The 24,113-nt window shown below is 39.9% G+C and overlaps 1 protein-coding gene across 1 annotated transcript; it reads left to right on the forward strand.

Annotated features, from left to right (window-relative positions):
* The first annotated feature begins 5,049 nt into the window (after positions 1 to 5,049).
* PRPH2 (peripherin 2) lies at positions 5,050 to 21,541 on the forward strand. Its single transcript, XM_019516391.1, has 3 exons — positions 5,050 to 5,912; positions 11,101 to 11,347; positions 18,504 to 21,541. The coding sequence occupies exons 1-3, from the start codon at positions 5,332 to 5,334 to the stop codon at positions 18,723 to 18,725; spliced, it is 1,050 nt and encodes a 349-aa protein (XP_019371936.1). The 5' UTR covers positions 5,050 to 5,331; the 3' UTR covers positions 18,726 to 21,541.
* Positions 21,542 to 24,113: the final 2,572 nt, after the last annotated feature.

Here is a 24,113-nt window from a genome sequence, read left to right on the forward strand (position 1 = left end):
GCACAACTCCAGGTTGGCCAGAGGGAGGCCCCCATGGGGTGGATTTGGCATGTGGGGGCGGGGGGGGGGGGGGGGGAGGGCAGGGGGCATCCATGGGCCAGATCCGGCCTGCAGGGTCAGCCATGCACCATTCATCTGGCCTATGCGCCAGCCCCACCCCATTCAGCCAGCCCATGGGGCCAGACGTTTGACACCTCTATCTTAATCAATTTTAAATCTATAGAAAGGTACATTTTCACTGGAGGATACTACCATTAAAGTCTACCAATTTGCATCTGCATAGGGCTTTATCACTAATACTTTATTATTTAGTTATTTATTTTGCTAGCTAGGAGTACAGTATAACACTGCCTTTATTTAAGCAGTTACATAGCTTAATATAAGATTCCCTCTATACGTGAAGCTAAAGGCACGATGGGATCTAATGCACAATTCACACAATCACACCTCCTGCCATGCAACAGTTGGTGGGCTTCCAGCCACGGGGGCACACACCCGTGATGCTGGAGGATCACCACTGTGGTGAGCTCCCTGACCTTGGGAGTGTCTTGCCAGAGGATCACTCCCTAGGCCTTGGGTTTTTACTCTGGGTATGGTGCACCCCAGATGTGATTGGGAGCCCCATCAGCTGACAAGACTCCCAGCTGCACATGCACATTAAAGCTCAATAGCAACCAGCTATAAAGTTAGTACACATTTTCAAGGTCTAACTTTATAGCTGGCTGGTGCTTTTTATGGTGTTATAGCTACTTTGCACACGTAGCTGGTCTCCAGTTAATTGCTCAAATCTTGTAATGTGGAGAGTTGGCCTAAGATTCTTATTATTATTACATGTTAGAAAACAGTGGATGGTGTACTGTTTATTAGAAAATACCTGTCGTTTTTATTATGGTTTGTTTAAATCAGCCTGTATTAAAATCAGCAGTTGTGATCACCTGAGTGGGCTCAGTGGATGGTCCTAATGGGAGACATACGATATTAGTGTCTCCTGGACTGAGGCTGTCCCACAAATCTCGGCTCCTGCAGATTCAAACCATTATCATCAAATGTGTCATACCATATTCATAAAGCTTGACCTCAAAAAGTTAGATGTTTCCCTTCCCAGTTCTTTTGTGACACAAAAAAGGACAGAAGCTATAATAACCAAGATTTTGATAGAGTGTCATGAATTCAACAAGCTGGGTTTTTTATTTAAAGGTTTTAAAATATTAGAATACAGTCTAACAACACTTTGTATATTAAATCCAGATTTCATTTTAAACAGGCTTATTTTTAAAAAGAAAAAATAATTTAAGTAAAGTAAAAAATCAATTTCAATTTAATAAATTTAATATATTTATTAACCCCTGAAATAGTCATTCCTTTCTTTCTCAGCATGATTCCTCCCTTTTCTGTCCCCACTCACTCAAAGCTTCCTAGGCTTCAGCTATTGCCATTGTACTTCCTTGTATGCAGCTTATTTGTTGTGATCATAGAGACTTCATCTGTTCTGTGAAGTCCACAATGTATGCAAAAGCTAGTTCTAATAGTTCAATAGTTCCTCCGAGGCAGAAGATCAGACAATCATGCAGGGTTTCCACTTGGTGTCTTGGTAGTCTTTTGTTAGGACTTTTTCTCCCACACAAATATTGTACAACCATGTGAGATGGTCTGTGGCCATTTGTTCATTTTTCTTAAGAATGTCTATCTGCAGTTCCTGCTTATTTAACTAAACTAGACAAGACCTTAAACTACACTCCATAAACATCATCACTGATAACTGATGTAATAGCAGCCTCTACTGCATCTCTACAGGCCATTACAAAATTCACAGTCTTGTTTTTAAACTATCTTTATTGAGATCCATGGCATCATTTGCTTGTTTGAACATCTTGTATATCTTTCCACTAACCTAATCCATTTGTAGCAGGATGGTAAGAAATTGATGCAGCATGCTTGATGCTATTTCTTCTACAATCAGTTGAAACTTTTGGGAAGTGAATTAACTTCTATTGTCACACTCCATTCAGAAAGTCTAGTTCTCGAAGATAAGTCATAATATCTCCACTGCCTGTGGTGGGATGGCTTTAGGCCATTAAAAAATGTATCTACTGCAATCAGAGTGGTCCAGTATGAACTTTGTGGCCATGTCCCAGGACACAACGGACTAAGGTTAGATGCATGTTGTTTTTACTGATAATCATTGTTACATTGTTTTGTTGGTATCTTTTGTGCATCAATCTCTTACCAGAACTTTCATGTTTATAATACCCAGGGGCTTTCATGTACCATAATTTTGGGAGTATGCCTGACTTGAGCGCCACAGGAAAAAAATGTATGGTGGAGGAAACAAGATCTTAACCTTTCTCTGGCCTGGCCATATATATGAGTGCCTCAGGCAGTAACTTTCATTGTCTATAACTACTTTACTACATAAAAAATAATTCATTACTCTTTGAGCTGAGCCAAATGCAAGTTCTTGGCACATCTATTGGCTTTCAGGAGTTCTGCAGTTGTCTTTGGAGCCATGATGCTTTTGAAGGCAAGTTATTAATGCTATCAGCATAATAATACAGGACATGCAAGGTCTATTTGCATATGCACACTGCTGCTCTGGTGGGCTTCTGATAACTTCTAAAATAAAGGCAACAGTGAGTATCACTAGTGACCCTGCAAACTATTTAAAGCTATATTACATTATTGATACACAGACCCAACCATAGGGTGCAGTTTTCATATCTACCACAGTAACGTTTAGTGGAGTCAAATGTTACCTAGCGGCTACCAATGTCCACATCAGTTTTGTGTAAATCTAAACTTTGCAGTATCCACATAGAGTTACACAGGACCTTCCTCCTTGATGTGCCTGATTCATATATCTTGTTTTACTCCTAAATGAAAAGCAGAGCAAGTTTTTCACGTCTCTTGTTGATCCATATTCTTGGATTCTGTAATTCTGTCTCAGTTGCTAAATAGTTTACTATCACTGACACAAGGAAAACTCTTTTGGGTGCTCAGGTAAATATTTGTTTCAAACAACCTAGTCAGTATCTTTCAGCTTAATGCTAGAAATTCAATCCATTATAGTGACTGGCACTGCAGGGTCACGTGGTATTTGACTGACCAACAGAGAAAGACTGTTTCAGTGCTATTTTTTACACAGAAATATTTCACATGCACTCCAAAAAGTAGCACTTTCCATCCCCTCTGTCAATGAGCTGATATCCTTTTTATGCTTGTTATAATGGCCTTCTTTCCTCCCCCCCTCCCCCCCACAACACCTAAGCACCCAAAAAGGGAGTCAGGAGCTGGGAAGTGACAGTACAAACAACCAGTCTGTTGCTAAAGAAAAGTTTGAGCTCTTGGATTCACTATAATGTGCTGTTGTATTAGTGAATGGGACTGTTACCTTTGCCTGTGGTCAGGTGCCCAGCCCCACAGTAAGCAGTAGGCAGAACTGAGAAAACCCAGCTTCCCTTCATGAAAGCAGTGGCAGTGGTCCTGCTGTAAAATAAAACCAGTAACTGAATATCCTTTACAACAACTTGAGGAAATGTCTCCAATCCCCAGTGCTTTCTGATGGAAACTGACTTCAGTCTTGCTGGGCACTGTCAGAATATGAAGATATCAGTTTTGAGACTGAGCTGCTGCTGCACCTATTACTACTATTACTCTGACTGTTATATAATCCTTAGTTTGCCGATAGTTTTACTGCTAGTAGATGAAATAATTACATTGATCTATATTACACTGAAGTTTTCCACAGAGCCATTCCCCTATTAGCCACTAGGGGATGCACTTAAGTCACATGATCTGTACTTTCCTCCTTGGGAAAGTTCTCTAGGTCGCCATCTGTCTGGGGAAATAAGGTCAATCCTTAGTAGAGCCCCTATCCTTTCTAATACATTGTTTCAATACCTAAAGTCCCTCTCTTACATTCTTTCTTCTTTTCTTTCTTTCCTTTTATTTTTTAATCCTATGTGATTTCTCTTTTCAGTTTGTTTAGTCCGTTTTGATTTGTTGAGAAGAATTCCTATCTAGTCCACAAATGACTATAACTGCAGAACATTTGCTGGCTCTCATTTCCCCCTCTCCACCCCCAGTTAGAAGATCAAATTGGATGGGAGTGAGAGATGAAATTACAAAGAGGGGGAAGAGAACTGCATTGAAAGCAGCTACACTTGCATATATAATATCCTGATATTGTTGCTCAGTGTAAGGGCTGTGGTTGCCTAATGGATATAATGGGATGTAATGTCTTTCTAACAACATTTTGTCTACAAAACAGGAATATATAGGAGCCCCCAGATTCTGCATTGCACTCTGTATGCCCCTTGACACACTTTTGGGATATTTATAGGGACTATAATAGCATTTCTTATATCTTAACTAATGATGATGAAGCAGAGATTCTTTTCTTAATCACTGTGTCAAATTCCTTTCTGGTGTAACCCTACTGAAAGTTATTCTTTTCTGCATATCCTTGACAACCCTCTTTCTTCTATTTGCTCTTCCATGATTAGCCAATAAGACACTCATGACAAGTGTTCTGGATTTTAGGCCATGATTTATTTTGTGAGTTTATCTGCGCATTCATTTTCCTTTACTCTTGCCAGAAAGAGTAGAATGGTATATTCTACTCTTTTCCAAGGGCCTGCACAAACTTAGGGTCTTTAGGTCACAGAAAATGACACCCTCAACTGTTCCCACAACATTTAAGCTGAAGAATGTCATCTAGGAGAAGGATAAACACTAAAATATTGTTTCTGGGTATGAGTTAAAATAACTCAAAACAGTATATAAAACATACTTTTTTGGTGATATCATTTTAGGAGCCCACACCCTTGGCTCCCCAAAATAATTCATATTCATCTGGCAACAAAGATTTTTTTCCATATTTGGATTTTTATGTTTAGTACAATGTCACCTATCATGTGAAAGCACAAATCTACTAAATAGTAAAATGAGGGATTAATTCCGCTCATCTGTTGACAGACACTTCTCTAAATTGGCTCAAACTGATTAAAGGTATTAGAATGACGTCTTGCAGATCCAGATCAAATTATTTGAAACTTCTAGATTGTTTCTTCTTTGCTTGGAAGGGACCACCAGAAATAGCTGTAGGCGCTTTTTGCCAATTATTTTTATTAATGTATAAGTAACTTGGCATTTTAGATATTTACTTGCTCAAACCATAGGTTAGGGAACTCAAGATGGACAGACCAAGCAATGGCTTCGTTAAAATGATCTCATTCAGAGTTTTTTAACTATCTGGATGGTTCTTTCTAAAATTTCTCACAATCAAGGAAAGGATTGATACCGTGCAGTCTTCCAGTATCCAACATTACAAAGATGGCGTTGATGAAAATCAAATTTACCCAGAAGAAGAGAGTAAAATTAGCTCAGGGACTATGGCTCATGAACTGGTTTTCAGTGTTTGCAGGAATCCTTGTTTTTAGCATGGGATTGTTCCTCAAAATTGAGCTCCGGAAGCGAAGTGAAGTGATGGACAACTCTGAAAGCCATTTTGTGCCCAATTCCTTGATATTGATGGGAATATTATCCTGCACCTTCAATGGCTTTGCTGGCAAAATTAGCTATGATTCTCTGGATCCCACCAAGTTTGCAAAGTGGAAGCCTTTTCTGAAACCTTATCTGGCATTATGTTTCCTTTTTAACACCCTCATTTTTCTCACTGCCCTGATTTGCTTTCTCATGAGGGGCTCCCTGGAGAATACACTAACCCAGGGGCTAAAGAATGGCATGAAGTTTTACAAGGATACAGATACCCCGGGAAGATGCTTCATGAAGAAGACAATTGACATGCTCCAAATTGAATTCAAATGCTGTGGGAACAAAGGTTTCAAAGACTGGTTTGAGATTCAGTGGATCAGCAACAGATACCTGGACTTCAGTTCTAAAGAAGTGAAAGAGTAAGTCATTTCATGTGGTTTATTTAACACTGCATTATTATTTGATCCATATCACATCAAAGGACTAGATGTTGAAATAGAGAGAGAACTATGGTCCTTACCTGGTTTTTATGTGGGATGGATGTTCATATACTTTATTTGAGAGACTATTTCAAGTTATCAAACAGATTATTTTGTCTCCTGATCAATTCACCCAGCACTATCCAGCACGTAGGTAACAGTGTGATAATTATCCTCCCCTTATACAACCTTAATACTGAAGGAATTTCAAAAACATTTGCTTAGTTTTTCTTTACCAGCTTGTCTTCCACGTCACAAGCCCAACTGTGCTGAACACATCCATACCTACTACAAAAATGAAGTATATGAATAAGAGAATAGTACTGAATTACTGTAAAGAGGACCTCTCTCTGACCTGTAGGACTAATAGAATTGTAAGGTTCTGGCACAGCCTCTCTCATGAAGACAAACTGAAACATACTTCTTCCTCTACTATATGGTCAGGATTTTTTTTTAAATCAGTCTTCAAAGTTCTTTTTCATTTAATTGCATGCATTCATTTACTGTTACAACAATGCTCTGCAGTTAACTGCCATCAGGAATTCTCTGCCTAACCTTTAGTGCAGTACTTCTAATAAATCAGATAAACTCTGTATTTTTTCAGTTTGAATACATTTCATCCCAAATGTATTATGGGAAATTAAAGCAAAAAACACAGAGAAGAAATAGCACAGATTCTTCATGAAGTAGATTATAGAACATAATCACAAACCTTCTCTCTAATACTTTTAAAATATGCAAAGTATGTGAACATTACATGAAAAGTCTGACAAACAACAAAAGTGAGAAAATTCAGAATGAAGGTAGGCTGAACCTTCAGGCACATAAAATTGGGCTTAAAAAATCCTCTGACTAGAGACAGGAAGTGTAAACAGTTCTTAGGCTTCCTATAGACCTCTCTACATTTAAATGGATTTTACACTGTCTTGTGAATTAACTAATACACCACTCCTTTGAAGCAAGTGGTATGTAAGGATTATCAGTTACAAGAAGGAAAACTGACACTGAGGTTAACAAATTTGCTAATGACATCTGGGAGAACCAGTTTCAGGAAACAGATCTCCACAGCTCAGCCCCATGCTCAGCCTTTCTGTTAGCCAAGGCAGTGTAAGCCATCATCAATCCATTCAATTCTGATAAATAATAGAAAATCATTTTAAGAGTGTAGCCCAAAAAATGTAACGTCCCCCCACCTTTTATACTTGATACTTCAAAATAAATGAAGACAGCGACATTAATGTTCTTGATCCTGTTTTTCTGTTTGATAATAAATATGTAGTTGAGCTCTCAATGAATGGATAGGAAATATTGACTGCTGATAAATTCCTTTCAAGCTCAGGTAATTTCAGTGAAATAACTGTAGGGGTTTTTTAAATAGACCATGTAATGGCTGGCTCTGAGGTCACAGCATTGGAACACTTTAGTCTGTAGGTCAGTTCAATGATAACTAATTTCACACCATAAAACAAACAAGCCCTTCTCCAAACCTTAAGACAAATGAGCTTTTTGAATGAAAAAAACATAACAAGTCAGCATGAACATGCAGAAACCTTTTGGCTAAATTAAACACCCAGGGGCATTATGTTGGAAATCATTAGTAAACACAGTTTTATTATCATCTGCATGAAGAATGTCTTAAACCAGAAACACATCTATGTTCTAGATATATATTATGTATGTTAAAATTGACTGAAGTTGTTTAAAAAAAACCCTCTTATGCCCCAAGCCAGCTCCCTATGTGATTTTGCCTGTCTGTATTATTTCATTTGATCTTTAAAAACCTGTAGTTAGACATTTTATACTCAAAACAATGATGGTCTTGATTGTGCTGTAGCATTTTGACCTGACATTGTGACAATACACATATTTTTTGCTTAAAATGGGAGCACTGAATTGCAGGAAATGCCCTTAGCTATAAATACCTACTTGAAAACATAAGGAGAGGTTGACCCTGCTAGTATTATCTTAAGATTTGCAAACTGGAATGTAATCCATCAATGGCAGAAGGGCAAAGCACAGGGAGAAAACAGGATTATATTGTTCTTAAAAATGGGGGATATGAGTTCCCTGGTAATTTCCTTGGAGATTTCTTCAATGCTAAAACAAGTAAGAAGGCCTTACAAATTCATGTCTGTGGCAATTTGGGACTGTGGGCCAAATTCTGATTTTTGATAGTGCTGTGTATTGCAAAGCATGCAGTTCATTAACAGCTTATGAAATCCTGAAACCCTGCAAAACTTCCAGTTATTTCAATGAAGCTAGGATTTAACCTACAGCATCTTATTTTTGCACTGACGGGCCCTGATCCAACTCCCACTGTTTTGTTAGTCCTGCCAGTGACAGACAATGTCCTAAGAATAGAAAAGAATTCTGCTCAATATTCAGACATGTTTACACCATGTTTCCAAAATTGGTTTCGTGCTTTGGAATCATAGAAAATTAGGGTTGGAAGGGACCTCAGGAGGTCATCTAATCTAACTCCTATCCCCAACTGGATCATCCCAGCCAAAGCTGTCTAGCCAGCTTTTGAAAACATCCAAGGATGGAGCTTCTACCACCTCTCTCAGTAACCTATTCCAGTGTTTTACTACCCTCCTAGTGAGATATTTTTTCCTAATATCTAAGCTAAACTTCCCGTTACTGCAACTTGAGACCATTGTTCCTTATTTATCATCTGCTACCACTGAGAACAGTCTGGCTCCATCCTCTTTGGAACCACTGTTCAGGTAATTGAAGGCTGCTATCAAATCCTCTCTCAGTCTTCTCTAAACTTAGTAAGCCCCATTCCCTCAGCCTCTCCTCATAAGTCATGTCCCCCAGTCCCCTCACCATTTTTGTTGCCCTCTACTGGACTCTTTCCAATTTATCCACATCCTTTTTGTAGTTGTGACCCAAAGCTGAACACGGTATCCAGACTTGGCCTCACCAGTGCTGAATAGAGGGAAATAATCATTTCCCTTGACCTACTGGCAACACATCTATCAATACAGGCCAGTATGCCGTTATCCTTCTTGGCAACAAAGGCACACTACTGGCTCATATTCAGCTCATTGTCCATTATAACCTCTAGGTCCCATTCTGTACAGTTGCTGCCCAGCCAGTTAGCCCCCAGCCTGTAACGGTGCACGGGATTGTTCCATCCTAAGCGCAGGCCTTTGCACTTGTCCTTGCTGAACCTCATGAGATTTATTTTGGCCCGATCCTCCAATTTGTCTAGGTCACTCTGAATCCTAGCCCTACCCTCCAGTGTATCTACTACTCCCCCCAGTTTGGTGTCATCTGCAAAATTTCTGATGGTGCACTCTATGCCAGCTTCCAGGTTGTTGATGAAGACATTGAACAAAACTGACCCCAGGACTGACTCCTGTGGCACTGCACTTGATACCAGCTGCCAACTAGACATAAAGCCATTGACTACTACTCTCTGGGCCTGATGCTCCAGCCAGTTTTCTATCCACCTTACAGTCCATTCATCCAGCCCATACTTTCTTAGCTTGCCTGTGAGCATGTTGTGGGAGACCGTATTAAAAGCCTTGCTAAAATCAAGGTACACCACATCCACCTGTCTCGCCACATCCACAGAGCCAGTCACCTCATCATAGAAGGCAATCAGGTTGGTCAGGCATTTCTTGCCCCTGGTGAATCCATGCTGACTTTCCTAATCACCTTTTTCTCCTCCAAGTGCTTAGAAATGGATTCCTTGAGGATCTGCTCCATGATTTTTCTAGGGACTGAAGTGAGGCTGACCAGTCTGTAGTTCTCTGGATCCTCCTTCTTCCCTTTCTTAAATACAGGCACTATGCTTGCCTTTTTCCAATCATCTGGGACCTCTCCTGATCACCATGAGTTTACAAAGATTATGGCCAATGACTCTGCAATCTCATCAACAAACTCCCTCAGCACCCTCGGGTGTACCCCATCCAGCCCCATGGACTTGTACATGTCCAGCTTTTCTAAGTAGTCCCTAACCTGTTCTTTCAACACCCTCAAAACTGTACCTGCCATGACCCCCAACCTCCTACCCATTTTTGCTTTCCACTGGCACTGAGGAAGGAAGGGTTTGGAAGTCATCCTCATTGAAAACAGTTATGGAAATGTTGCCCTTATATTTCATGATTTTAAAAATTCCTAAGATATTTTTTGCACACTTCATGCCTCAGCAATGCCACTCAGAAATGTTCAGGCTTGAGACAAGCTCTTCATTCAGGTCCTCCTCCCTGTCTGATACCCACATATGCCATTTGTGATCCATTAAAAATGAGCCAGTCCAGATAAAAGAATAAAATCCCTAGGTGGCGCCACTACCATGGATGGCAGCGCATGTCAGAATTAAAATATTGTTTGGGCACAAAACATTAAACATTTAGAAGCTAGTAGTTGTTCTTGAAATCAAAGTCCTCAATTTATTTTTGCCTTTCACAGTTAGTGACAAAAGTTGGGTCCTGATACTAAGTGGATGCATTATAAATACCTAGGTAAACATTGGGGTCGGGGGGGGGGGGGGGAGGTAAAATATCAGCTTAAAGGGTTATTCACTGAGAAATAATCAGCTCTGAAAGGGAGAACAAAGAGGTAGGTAGGTCCCGAGTAGCAAACTTCAAACACTATTGCACATCTCATTGAAAATCACATTTGTTGTTTTAAATCCTGGGTCATTTTACCTACTCTGAGCCAATGGTTTTGGCCATTGTTGAAGGAAAGACCCTGGATTTGTTAGATCAGTAGTTTACTAGGGTGTGCCAGATTCTTTGACTGTTGCTGAGTCTTATTCAAGGTCACAGAGAAGCAGTGGTCTTTTCTGATTGCCTTCCTCCCGCATCCACCATGTCAAATGCTGTCAACATTGGTAATGGCTTGATTGATCAAGGGACTGGAAATGTTAAGTGCCCACTATGGAGTACTGGTTACACACACTAATCCAGGAAAGATGTTACAGAAGTCCCAGGAGAAGAAAAACATATGGTACATATGTACAGATAGGGTGGACAGAGGTAGGACACTGCATGATCATAGAACACTATAGAAAAAAACCTGCTTTTGTTTCTCCCTTTCCCTTATATTAAAGTTCTATTTTTTTTCCCTTGAATCTACACATTGACACTTCCTTTTGCCCTTGCCTATTACATAGTCGAATTAAAAGCAATGTGGATGGAAGATACTTGGTTGATGGAGTCCCCTTCAGTTGCTGCAATCCTAATTCCCCAAGACCGTGTATCCAGTACCAGATCACTAACAACTCAGCGCACTACAGCTATGACTATCAAGCAGAGGATCTCAACCTCTGGGACACCGGCTGCAAGGATGCACTTCTGCGCTACTACACCAACATGATGAGCTCCATGGGCATTGTTGTCCTCTTCGTCTGGATCTTGGAGGTAACTTGTGGTTATGGAAATTTCTCTAAACATATCTGTTGTATTATAACATTGATTGAGGGAACACAGAGCATTGTTATCCCACAATAAATTAATTTCTGCGTTAACTATAAGCTTAAATTTAAGAATCCACCAATATGTGGTCACACATATTAACCACTATTTGTATAGGGGGCTTCAAGGCCTGGGCTGCAGGAGTAGCCTGCAGCCAGAGGAAATAAAACCTGCATTTTCCTGTGACAGATTATAACCCCTCTTTCCAGAAAGGTGTTGGTATATCATGGAGGATACTAAAAAACATACTAAAAGCAACACAAAAAAGGCACTAGCTGTTGATTTCTAATTTAATGCAAAATACCTTTTGCTGAACAGAAAAAAGCAAGACAGAGATGTGGGTCTTTTTTAAGAATATATCACAATTGAAGGAGAATCATATGCATTAAAACATGAATAGTGTATTTTGGAGCAGAAAGCGAAATTAAAGTTCAATACAGAGATGACATCATCCTTAAAATTTTAATCTGAGCCAGGATCCAAGTGCAAGACAATAGGGCTGGAACATGGGGTTGCACCTAGCATTTTCATCTAGGCACTACAGTTAGTTCCACAAATATTCTGGGCAGAAAGGATGGTGTAGCTGAAAAGGCGGGATTTAGAACGGCACTTTGAATTCAGTCATGGTGCAAACACCATGACTGGTGGTGATGTGATGTTTTAAGATAAATTGAACACAGTGTGAAGAATCTATGTTCTCTACATCTAAGTGAACACTGACTCCTGGCTACTACATTTGATGAACACTAAATGTGAATGAATTAGAAATTTAGGTTGGAGTTAGCTGGAGGTAGCATGAAGAAGTAGGGGGAGGTGGGAGGAGAATAGATCATGCTGCAAATACAGAAGTAGACTTAAAATGGCTGCCAACAGGAGGGAGGAGCATTTTAAATATTTGATTGTAAAATTCAAATATATACAACCCAAAGATTAACTAAGGCTCTAATTTAATTTTTATCCGACTCTCATTTACTTCTATGAATGACCAAATTTGCTTTTTATTGACAGAAAGCTATTGAACTTTTCCATTTATTTTCCATCACTATGGTTAGAATGCAGAAGATGGCAAATTACATTTTTTTTTTTTTTTAAAAACCTCCCATGAGACCATGTGTGGCTTGTCTCCATGGTTCTTATAACAACTGTATAATTTCTGGTAAACAAAACAAAGAAAATCTTCAGCCAGAAGATTTGATCTAGGCAAAATCAAAAACCAAGATCTCTTACACAGAGGGGGATGAAAATATATTTCTGAGCAATGAAAATAAGTGGGGGCTTAAAGGACTGATAAACAGACCATACAGCAATGATATAAAAAAAATCTTGGATTGGCCTCCCCAAAACACTGAGATTTGAATTAACAATGTGACAGTTTGTTTTTTGTTTGTGTTTAAAAATATATTTAATTGTATGAGATTTTTGTTTCTAAACCATCCGAATGCATTTGGGGAACATTTCCAAGTTTCTTTGCAGATGTATGGAGTACACTTTTTAAATGAAAGCTAAGTTTTACATGGAATCAGAAAATCCCTATAGTCTGGGGTTTTAAGAAAACATGAAAAATGACAAGACTCAAAAGAGTGAGAGTTGGCAGTACTTGACAATAATTGTTCAGGAATGGGACACCTCACCTATGCCTGGCTTCAAGTTCAGGCCTGTTCATAAGTCTGTTCAGGTACAGACAATCCAGATTTAGGTTCTGGGCTCCCTTTGCTGAAGAGCTGGATGATCAGCATACAACTCCTGTCTAAACAGATAAAAGAAACCCATTTAAAGTCAATCCTTCTCAGTGAATTGACGCTACAGTAACACAAGGCCTTTGAAGAAAAAAAACAGTCTAGGAAACAAATAGACACTGCTTTATTCTCCCATAACACAGCACAGTTTTCATAAAATGCATAGAGTAATGCAGTTGGAAGGGAACTCAGGAGGTCATGCAGTCCAACCCCCTGCTCATAGCAGGATCAGCATTGTCTAAACCATGTCGGTTTTGAATAAAGAGAAGACAAATAATTCTGTACTGAATAACAATGATATATATAAGGACACTGTCCCCAGCCAGAGTTGAAAATTCAACCTGGCTAACAAATGGCAATCACATGGGGGAGTTATCTTTCAAACTTCTAAATCTCTCATTATATTTTCACCTACTACTGGTTTGCTGAGAAGCTGAATATAATAGCTGTACCATAGCCTCCCCATTTTGCTTTGCATCTGAATACAATGAAAGTTCAAAGCAGCAGCACTATAGTGGCCCCTGACAAGTAAGTACCATTCTGGGTGTTGCAGAGCTGTGCACATTCTAATGCTGGCATTGATCCTAAATTTCAGAAAGAGGATTAGAGAGAAAAGGATGCCCACTTTAGAATCATGGGCAAAAACAAAAGGTGCCCAATGGAAAGAAGTGAAGTGGGAGGGGAAAACCATTTAAGTGAAAGCTTTTGTAGGAACATTATGAGCTAAAGCAAGGGAATAAGTTTGATATATTAAAGTGGGTATAAAAACATGTGATATGATGTCTCTTTTGTAAATATTTACAAATTTACACACCAGGAATTCTGTACCTGCTGTTTCTAATAGCTGAAAATTTACACTCTCAACCCCTGCTTTAACAGACAGCCTTCAGTGTGACAAAATAAGATCACACCACCTTCCACACAACTAATCCACTGCAAGCCAAAGCTTAGTAAGCAGATGAGACTTGTCTCTGAAGGTCAAACCGTGCAACCTCTGCTGCCTTTCCTGACTTGCTTTGACCAATAGGGAAAACAAGCACCAGATTTAAGGACTGTCCACAGAATGCACTGTCCAGAGCAGTCCAAGCTGAGAATGCTTAGGATAGCAGGCTCAAGTGGTTTGGTAAGGCTGATGAAGTAGGTTGTCATCTCATGCCTCTCTCTGAACCAGTTGGTCTCTAAGGGTATTTATAGGCGTGCTCTGGGAGTGGGGGAGGGGCACTTTAATTCGAGGGGCTCAGAGAGGCGTCCTAATTAAAGCACCTGGAGCATCATGTGCATCAGCGAGTCTAGTTAAAGCGCCCCTGCTGCCATTTTTCAGCATGGGGACACTGATACAAGTGACACTGGAGTGTGCCAGAATGCAGTAATTGCCACAATCCAGAAGACTCGATTAATCAAGTCTGCTCCGAGGTGCTGTAATTACAGTGCGTCGGAGCCACCTCACTTCACGTGTATAGGCACCTTAAGGTGCCACCCTGTCCTACCTTCTGCCAGATTTCAGACTAACTTGCCTGACCACCTCTTTGTTGTGGAAGGCATTCCAGAAAATACTGTGATGGACAAGGAAGAGACAAATGGGGCTTAGCCATTGCAATGGTTCACAGGGGACAAGGTGGTCTTGTAAGTAGGTCTAATGTAGGAAATAACGGAGGGAGTGTACGCCACAATTTTATTTGGACCCCAACGAACTGTAAAATCAGAGATGTATTTGATATACAAATATAATACAAGCGGTATGATTTACACAGCAAAGACAACATGCTGCTACCTTCAACATTAGACAAAATTAATGGTGGGGGGGCCATGATAAGGGCAATCTGTTACTCCAGTGCAGGGGGTGAAAATGTTAGAAGTAGACAGGGGCCTATGTGGTCTCTAGTAACTAAAGATTTGTTTCAGTATAACAGACATTCACCATCTTCACTGGATCCATGCGATGCTTTCCTCCACCTACCAGCATTCCTGTCTGAACTGAGTGGCAGCCAGTGGAGCACATCTCCTAGCTTAGTAAACCACTGTGAGAACAGAGACCACAAAATGTTGTCAAGGGATTAAAGCTGAATCCCATCATTCTGTAGAACACAAACCATCACACCTTCTTTTCTTGCATCCTCCTGTGCATGTTGAACGGGAATAGTGAGGTCATTTACAATTAAGGAAGGAAGGAACAAATAGTTTCACCAATAGGCTCTACCCATCCCTCTCAGATCCAGCAGCAAGATTGCATTGCTTTGTTATCCAGTGTCCACAAAAGCTATAAGAATTGTTACAAATGCTCCTTCATTGCAAAGAGGAATGGAACCAGCACAGCTCTCAGGCCACAGCTATCAGTATCTCTCTGCTGCACTGTAATTAGGCGAGGCCCTACAGGTAAAAGCATCAAGGCAAAACGAAGCAGCAAACTTTAGTCTAGTTATGTTATTTCTTTCATAAGAATAGTTCATTGCATGTAGCTTTCACAGTCCTAGTCAGCTCTCAGATGCCATAATAATGGGTGCTACACAAGGAGTGCCTGGACAAGTGATGCTGGTAGATAATTGACTAATAACTTGATTAATAGGAGAGGTGGCCCAGTGCTCTATACTGTCATACCAGAGATGCAAGCTCACTTTTCAGACTTTGGCCTTCAGCTCCCTAGGCTCTCATAAGCTGGTACTGCAGCAGAAATGCAGGTTCAGCCCAGATGCATTCATCTCCAGGCAAGCCTCTCTCAGTCCTGAGGGGCATTCATGGCTCAAGGTCTTTTAAAACCACAAAATGAGGCCTTACAGGAAGAGGTGGTGTTAAATTGGTGAAAATTACTGGGAAACTTCTGTGAGGCTGCCTTAGCTACAGGGCATGAAATGATGATGCCTTACTGCTAAACCATATCCAAACAATGAGAGCACCTCCGGAGAAGTACCCCATACAAGTAATTTACTGTCAAGTAGTAAAGCTGCTGAGGCACTCTGCAAAGACCTTCTGTTGATGAACAGCAAGGAATGCAAGACAAACCATTACTGGACGGTTATAAGACGACTGTATTTTAGGCCCAAAACCTGAAAGCTATTTATTGGCTCATAGCAGTAAGCCTATAAATAGCACTGGTCCCGTAAGAAAAAATAATAGCATTAGCCTCAAAATTGGAAGGATTGATCTCTCAGATTGTCAGAAGTCTGTTAAATTCTAAGAGTGATTATTGTGAATTAATACTTCCTTTGACAGAGGTATCCAATAGTGCCATCTGGTTAAATAAGAATTGAGGCACTCAGCACCTTCCAGAAGCAGGGCCTTGGAGCATTTGTAAAAGTCAGGGATCTCAAGGGTCTTTTTATGTGCCCTGAGAGCCAGCTGTCTTTGAGTATGGAAATATGTGGACATTTGGCAAAGCCTGTTCATCTGATCAACCTTTTCTCTTCTTGAATAAGACAGAACAAATACTGCTACCTGCAGTATTGGGAGGAAACTAAAAAGTAGCCTTCTTTACCCAGGAGTTTGAGACAACATTTAGGTCTATCCAATACATTAGGCCTGGTTAAAATGAGAGAGAGTGATCTTGTAAGTATGTACCTAAGCACCTTAAACTTAAGAAGTATCCAAAGTCTGGATACGAGTTTTGCAGATAACCATAATCGGCTGAACCAAATCTATCCATCTGCGCCACCACCAGAATACTGTAAGTCTGAGCTTAAGTTTTACAATTTGCCCCCATGTCTGGTTAAAACAGTGCAGTAAATATTAATGCTTTACATTTATGTGCCAATTTTATATCATAAGATTGGTGCGGTTACACCTGTGCCATAAGATGAATAAGGGGCAAAGACCACAATCATTTTAACCATTACTGCAATATGGCCTCTAGGATTAAAGGCGGTACCAGTGCAATGGTTTAGGGTTAGGTGAAGAGGACTATCACATTCAGTTCAACCTGGAGGGAACTTAGTAAGACACGATTGCAATTACTTCATTTAAAACTTGAAGAGGAAAATGGCATTAGCCCCCTTTTCTAGTAGAACAAATGCCAAGAGATTGTTAATGACAAGTGATCTAGACCTTAGTTCTATGCAACATCTGAAATCCCTTCCCACTGTTAGCGTACCTGTCCTTCCACTGCATGAAGCTTTCCATTCAAAACAGCATTTCCTCTTTCTCTCTCTAAGTCACAGACAGCACAATTTCTTTATAAACACAACACAGCAGGAAGTTTGATTTTTCTGAGCCATGTTCAAAGATAAAAGAATGCTTAAAAACCAATAGGCTCCTGTGACTTACCATATTTTGTCTGCAGGCAGGTTGGAGACAAACCCACCATAGTTCTTTAGTATAAAGAAGGCTTTAGGGATCAGTAAATATTTTACCCCAGCCAAAATTTTCTTTCAGATATACACAATGACAGATAAAGTCAATGCAATAGGTGGAGTATATTTTTTGTATAAAAAAAGCAACATTTATAACTGAAAATTATAACTGAGTAGCTGATGGGTCACTTACTAATCCCACTTATTCCTGGATAGCCTGACCAGCTTTGGTTCAGGAAACCTTTTTTTGACCTTATTGATACATTTACCAAAGATGATGATTAAGGAAAGAATCAAAGTGTTTTATTCAGAATTCAAATGGACTGAAGACGATGAAGTCCATGTAGCATGTATAAATGGTTTTATTAAAAGGTTAGTACAGAGATAAGGTTAAAATTCCTTGGGAAATCCATACACCTCAGATCAGAGCTTCTAGAAGAAATGGAGAGCCACGTACGAAGTAAATTCAGTCAGAATACAAATGTATGTGCAGACACACACACGCGCACATGCACAGTCAAGCCCATCACTGCACAGCAGCCTGACATACTACATTTGCTTCATGATTTCGGGGGTACCAGCAAAATTTATAAATCGATGCACTGCCTGTCAGCCAGATACTACAATGCACATTCCACCCCGTGATTACTTTGCGATTCCCAGATTCCAAGCAATGCAGTTTCTCCTTTCTACATCCACTTTTCCATTCCTTACTCCTCACACCGCCTCACTTCTTGCTACTCCATATTGGCTGGCTGTCTGGAGGTGATGGGATCTGTTTTCTGTCTTCCTTCTGTTATTCATAGGGGCTCAGGTGACTTCTTTCATTTGGGGGATTCGCGTTTCACTGTTCTCAGCTGCATGGATTTTTCAAAGTTTGTATCTGGCAAGGCGCTGGCTCTTCCTGAGTGAGATGGCAGGTAAAGCAAATGAAATGCTACTCAGACCTGCAGAGTCTAAGAGTCAGAACAGTGAATATTGCTTTCATGATACTACATGATAACAAGGGGAAGGAGCATATTCAGTTGTCTGAGGATCTAAGATGTTTGCTGGATTTCACTGCCTTTTTCAATTCATCCCACCCAGGTGACAGTGATGATTGGTTTGCGTCTTTTGCACACTGCCCTAGAAAGCATTGCAAATCCTGAAGACCCTGAATGTGAAAGTGAGGGCTGGCTTCTGCAGCAAAGCATGAAGGAAACTATCAAGCTCGTGTTGGACACTCTGAAACAGCTTGGTAAGACCAATCAGGTAGAAGCAGGAGCCGAAGGCGGTGAACCGACTCCAACCGTTGCAACTGTCAGCTGAGCTTCTTGATTGACGTGGACTTTCACTGAAGTTAAATGAAAAACTGAAAACTGTGAAGATTTACTTTAAAATGTATGAAACATCAAAAACACATTTCTACATACACCTTTTTATATATGGCAGCTGTGATGCATTGTACTTTGGAGAGATACATCTATCCTCATAGTGAGTACATGTGATACTCATAACTTCCATGGGGCATGACCCCAGCTGGGGTTTTTAGACTCCTACTCACTTGTTAGGGATTGTTAAATCAATACATAACTACAAGCAGTTCGTTATGCCTCAAACGAATGTAAATTAAAAACAATTAGTTGACATCATTTTGTGATTCTTTCCATTTCTTTTTCTTGGAAATAAGAAAAGAAATTTGAAAAAAACTAATAGTTTTTTTTATTCAGGTTTACAAAGGTATTCAAACAACATACCTTGCATTTTTAAAGTTAAGGCAATCTGGTTGGTCTTCTGGGGAGTACAAACATCAGAAACCAAACTGAAGAAAATGCATTCAGAAACATATAACACTTTTTAACTACTATTTTAAGAAATCTATCTTGAGACAAGATCTTTGTTAATATACTAAGAGATGATATTTTATCTTAAATTCATAAGATGCACATAATAGAGCAGAAAAAAACTGTACTGAGAATTTATGAACTGCAAAAATTGCAGTATTGTGGAACAGTGCAACTAACATGACAACATTAAGCTAACATTTGTGCTTACTGTTTCTCAGATATTTTCTGCCAATATATCCTGAATGAGCATGGTAGATAGTACACTGGATCTTATATATAAATTAGCAAAGGGTTGAGGGCTCCTCCTCTCATGGGCTGAATCAGTAATTTGTGCATCTGTAATGGTTATTCTGCATACACCTGACCAGTTAAAAAGTGTATGAAATGTTAAGATTTTTTTCTCCAGAATATGTGTGATAACCAGCTCCAAAAACAAGACCAGAAATGGTACCTTGGAAATCAACACTTTAAGTACAGGAGCTTTCTAAGTTATTGGCAAATCCATTCAATTTGTCCACCAGTAGTCTAGCCCTTAGACCCTTGAGGAAAATAAATCTTTTCAAACTGGCCCTGAAAAGACTAGCTGGCCAGTTTTTAGTCCTTTGATTTCCTTTACCAGTAACCACACTGAAGAAAAGCTGCTGAGGGAGACAAGCTAGGGTGCCCCTCTATGAATCGTCCAATTCATAGAGTCAGGTATTATTTGTAGGTGCATTTTGAACATACAGCACATCCTAGAATTAGTCGGAGGATCCGCAAGCAGTTATTTATTTTAAACTCAAAAAAGTTGGAATAAAACATGGACTGAGTTGGCGGTGGTATTTGGGATCCTGTAAAGGAATAGAACTTTATCTTTGGTATCTGCACAGCTGCCAGATAAGCCCAGCTAAAGAAAAGCAAATGGTAGAGGGCAAAACTTAGCCTAACCCTTATTGTTAGTAGTAGAATGACAGAGCTAAAGATACCAGCTCAACTTCTGAGGTCAGGCATCAACATTTTTAACTAAATCTGCATGATTTTACTACTCTCTGCTCTAACTGGGAATATTTTCTGAAAACATCTTTGCAGTCCAGTTGTTGCTGGTTTTCAGATGCTATGTTGACAGGTACCTGATCGCTGTACAGCTAAGTAGTTTTGATTTTCAATCAGCTGTTTGTTTTCCCCAGCTGTATTCCAGAGTCACAGCTACTGTAGCATTTGTTTAAACTAATGGACAGCTCCTCTTGTCATGGGTAAAAGCAGATAATATAATGTGAGAGCTACAGATATTCTGTATGTTGAGCCATATCCTACATTTTAGCATCCAGACTATTACATGAAGGGTTGTTTTTTTTTTCTTGTTGTACCTTTCCATTTCCTCAAATGGATCTAAACAGGGTTCTTTGCTTTTGGTGTGGAAAAAAAAATTAAATTCTCTCTCCCTAACAAGAAGGAAACAGAATGAGGGTGTTAACAGAAAAGCTTGTTTGCTGAACACTACTGGCTACACATCTAGCTTTGCTGAAGGAAAATGTGCACGGCAGAGCTGCACAATGAGCACAAACTGCTTTGTTCTCAGTAAGAGAGCTACATGGCCTGCTGCTTCTCTCAGCTGGTCCATTGCCGAGGACAAGCTGTTGACAGGTGTATCATATGTTCAAACCCGTCAGTCAGAATGGTTTTCAAAGGGGAACCAGGTGGAGAAGAATTCCAGTACAGGGAGTCCAACCTCTCTGCGTGAGCTGCCACTGTTCTGTCCCCTATCAATGCCATCAAAACTTGGGGGTGGGGGAGGAAGGATGTAGGTTAATTGCTAACCTAGGTGTTTGGCTTAGCCTATCACGTATTCCCTTTACATGTGGCTCTGTCCCATTATCTGTGCTTCCTATTTTGTTCACTACATTGCTTAAGAGACATAACAAACCATCGGGGGCTTCTTCCAACACCACGCAGTCAAAAAGCTGAACCCCAAAGCAATGGCCTCACTGTGTTAGATAACCTGACAGACCGTAGAAGACAAATTTGCGTAAGGACACAAGCACGGTAGCGTGTTACTGAAACTGGATCTCATGCAAATAAAACAAATCGTAAATATGCTAACATTGTCTATGCTGAAGCCTCCCAGTTAATGAAGGCCTTTGTACTATCTCATGGTTATTACTTGACTGTAATATGACAGCTTTGTATTATATAACCTGTAACATAAAATGTATTTGTCCACTCTGTCAGAAACAAGAGAATCTGTAACATTGTAAATGCTGTTCTAGACATATTCAACTTTGCTGCTTGCAAATGTAAATTTAGATATTAAAAAGATACTGCAAGAAAAAAAGCACTTGTTAAAAGAAAATGTTTAAATATATGCAGTTTCATACAGCTTTTCCTTAATTTGCATGCTTGCTGACCTTTGAACTCCAAATTATTTTGTCTTCAGTTTGTGTATAAATTACTTTATTTTATGAGGTTCCATAATTGAAAGCCTTCCTTTCTGTGAATAGTGTGTCCAGTGAAATCAGCTGTTCCCTCCGTCTTTGCTAAGACAGAGACATGGACACACCTTGTTCCACATGGAAACACAATTCAAAATGACAGGTCTCAAATTTGATTCAAGAGGACAATTTGAGTTCCTAAGACTTCCACTAAATTCACTGTGGCTTTTGAAACCACATTCTGAACACACAAGAATACTTAATTCCATGGGATTCAAAGTAGGCGTAAAGGCCAAGATTTCCAAAACATAACAGCCTTAAGAAGCCACCTTCGAGGCCATATACAAGCACCTAAGTAAATGAGCCTGACTTTAAAAAGTGCTGACAGACACTTTCTCCCAATGTCTTCAGTAGCAATATAGTTCCACTTGGCCTGATTTTCACGTGTGAGCACCAACATTTCACTGCAGTCAATGGCAGCTACAGGTGCTCATTATTTCTGACCATCAACCCAACCATATTTTACAGTTCAGTTTCTCAAATTAAAAACCAAACATCTGACTCCGAGTGACAGACATTAAAAAAATACAAATCTTTTTTTGAAGTTTAAAGCCAGTTTTAAAACCTGTATTCCTTGGACCTCAACTCCAAAATCCATATTTAGGCACTTAAATGGCAGTGTCCTGATTTCCAAAGGCACTGAGCTTGCACTGTGATTTCAGAAGTGTGTGGGTTTATCCATTACTGATACAACTAAGACCCCTCCTTTAGATGCTTAATTTAACACCGGGCATTTAGATGTGGATTTGGGAATTTAAATTCAGACTTTCAAGTCTGAAAGCTAGCCCATGTGAAATGTTAAAAATGCAAGAAATAGTTTAATATGTTTTAAAAAATGTGGCTCACACAGCCAAGACAATATTTTATTTGAACAGCTACAGAATATTGAATATAACATTCCAAGGAAGAAAGTATAAACAGCTTCTTCAGAGCTAATAATTCCTAAGTAACCTTAATACAATTTATGAGATTAGCCTTCTTGCATTACACACCATTCTGGTCACCTTATAATACCAGACAAATGTTTCCTTCTTTGTGTGGGTGCATCTTAGCAAGTAGCAAAGAAATGCTATATCAGGCTCCCCAAGCTACCACATTCTTCGTAACCAATTGTCAAAGATAACTTAGAAGGATACAGTAAAGATAGGGCATTCCAGCAACACTCAGTTGCCGAAATTTTACCAATTTAAATCACTGCCCTTAAATTTGTCATTGTAAAATGAGGACAGATGCATGATTACTTAAAAACATAAAGAGCATTAGAGATTAGTTAATTAAGAGATAAGGCCAGAGAAATAGAACAGTGTCACGTGATAGTGGCTCCCTGCTGGGAGATGAATGCCCACATAAAATTTATTTCTTGCAAACAAGCGGTGAAGGAATGCAAAGACCTTTATTTTCAGCTAAGTCTAAAGTGGTCAGTACTTGTAGCTACTTTCTTCTGCAATGACTTTATATGTGTTATGCTCAAAAAACTGACCCAGTAAGCTTTGCTTTTCTGGCACCTCCATGCCAAGACCCCAAAGTACTTCACAGGCATTAAAGAATTATGTCCTTATAGATGCTTCAGAAGCAGGGAAGCTCAGGAAAGCAAGTTTCCAATTAACATTCCTAATCCTATAGTTAAAGCTCCTGGTGTGCTACAGACAATCATTCCAAAATATTCTACTTTAAGGGTGATAGCACAGTACTATAACAGTGCCTCAGTGTACCTTTACTTGAATAACTATGCTGACTGACATGTAGAACAGATGTAGTTAACTTGTGCTTAAAAGTAGGGTTTCTGCATATGCACACACACTGCAGCTAAATGAACAGTCTTACCTTATTTTTTTAATAAAAGAATTACTGACAATACACACAGATCAGCCATCAAGTTCATTATCTGGTAACCCTTCCACATGATGTAACAGTAAGGCAACACTGGTAGTTAACAGGGCTGTGCAAAGCTTCAGCTCCTGATTCAATCTGGCAGAGATTCAGCCCCATTTGGTGACCGAACCTCTGAATCCAAATTGAATCAGAGGACCCTTTAATCTCTCCAAATCGAACCAGAACCCTCCAAATCGATTTGGAGATATTCAGAAAGATTCAGCAACTCAGACATAGACACAACTTGAAATGTTTTTTCTACATACCTCAAGGTACCAGGTGGCTCATGAAAGCTGTGATGCTGGAGTGGATGGAGCATCCCACAGGACCTCAGGGGGGTCCCCAGCGTGCTTGGCAGCAGACCTGGAAGTGGACCAGAAGCACTTCCAGTCCACTTCTGGGTCCTTCAGGGAGCATGGGGAGGGGCCCCCGTACCTCTCCAGCTTGGTGACTGGTGCTTCCTGGGTCTGGGGGGGCACCCAGTGTCCCCCTGTGGCCCTGGGTGCCCCCCTGTGCCAAGCTGGGGGGCG

Source organism: Gavialis gangeticus, unplaced genomic scaffold (assembly GCF_001723915.1).
Source record: "Gavialis gangeticus isolate Ggan-Ray unplaced genomic scaffold, GavGan_comp1, whole genome shotgun sequence".
Lineage (NCBI taxonomy): Eukaryota > Metazoa > Chordata > Crocodylia > Gavialidae > Gavialis > Gavialis gangeticus.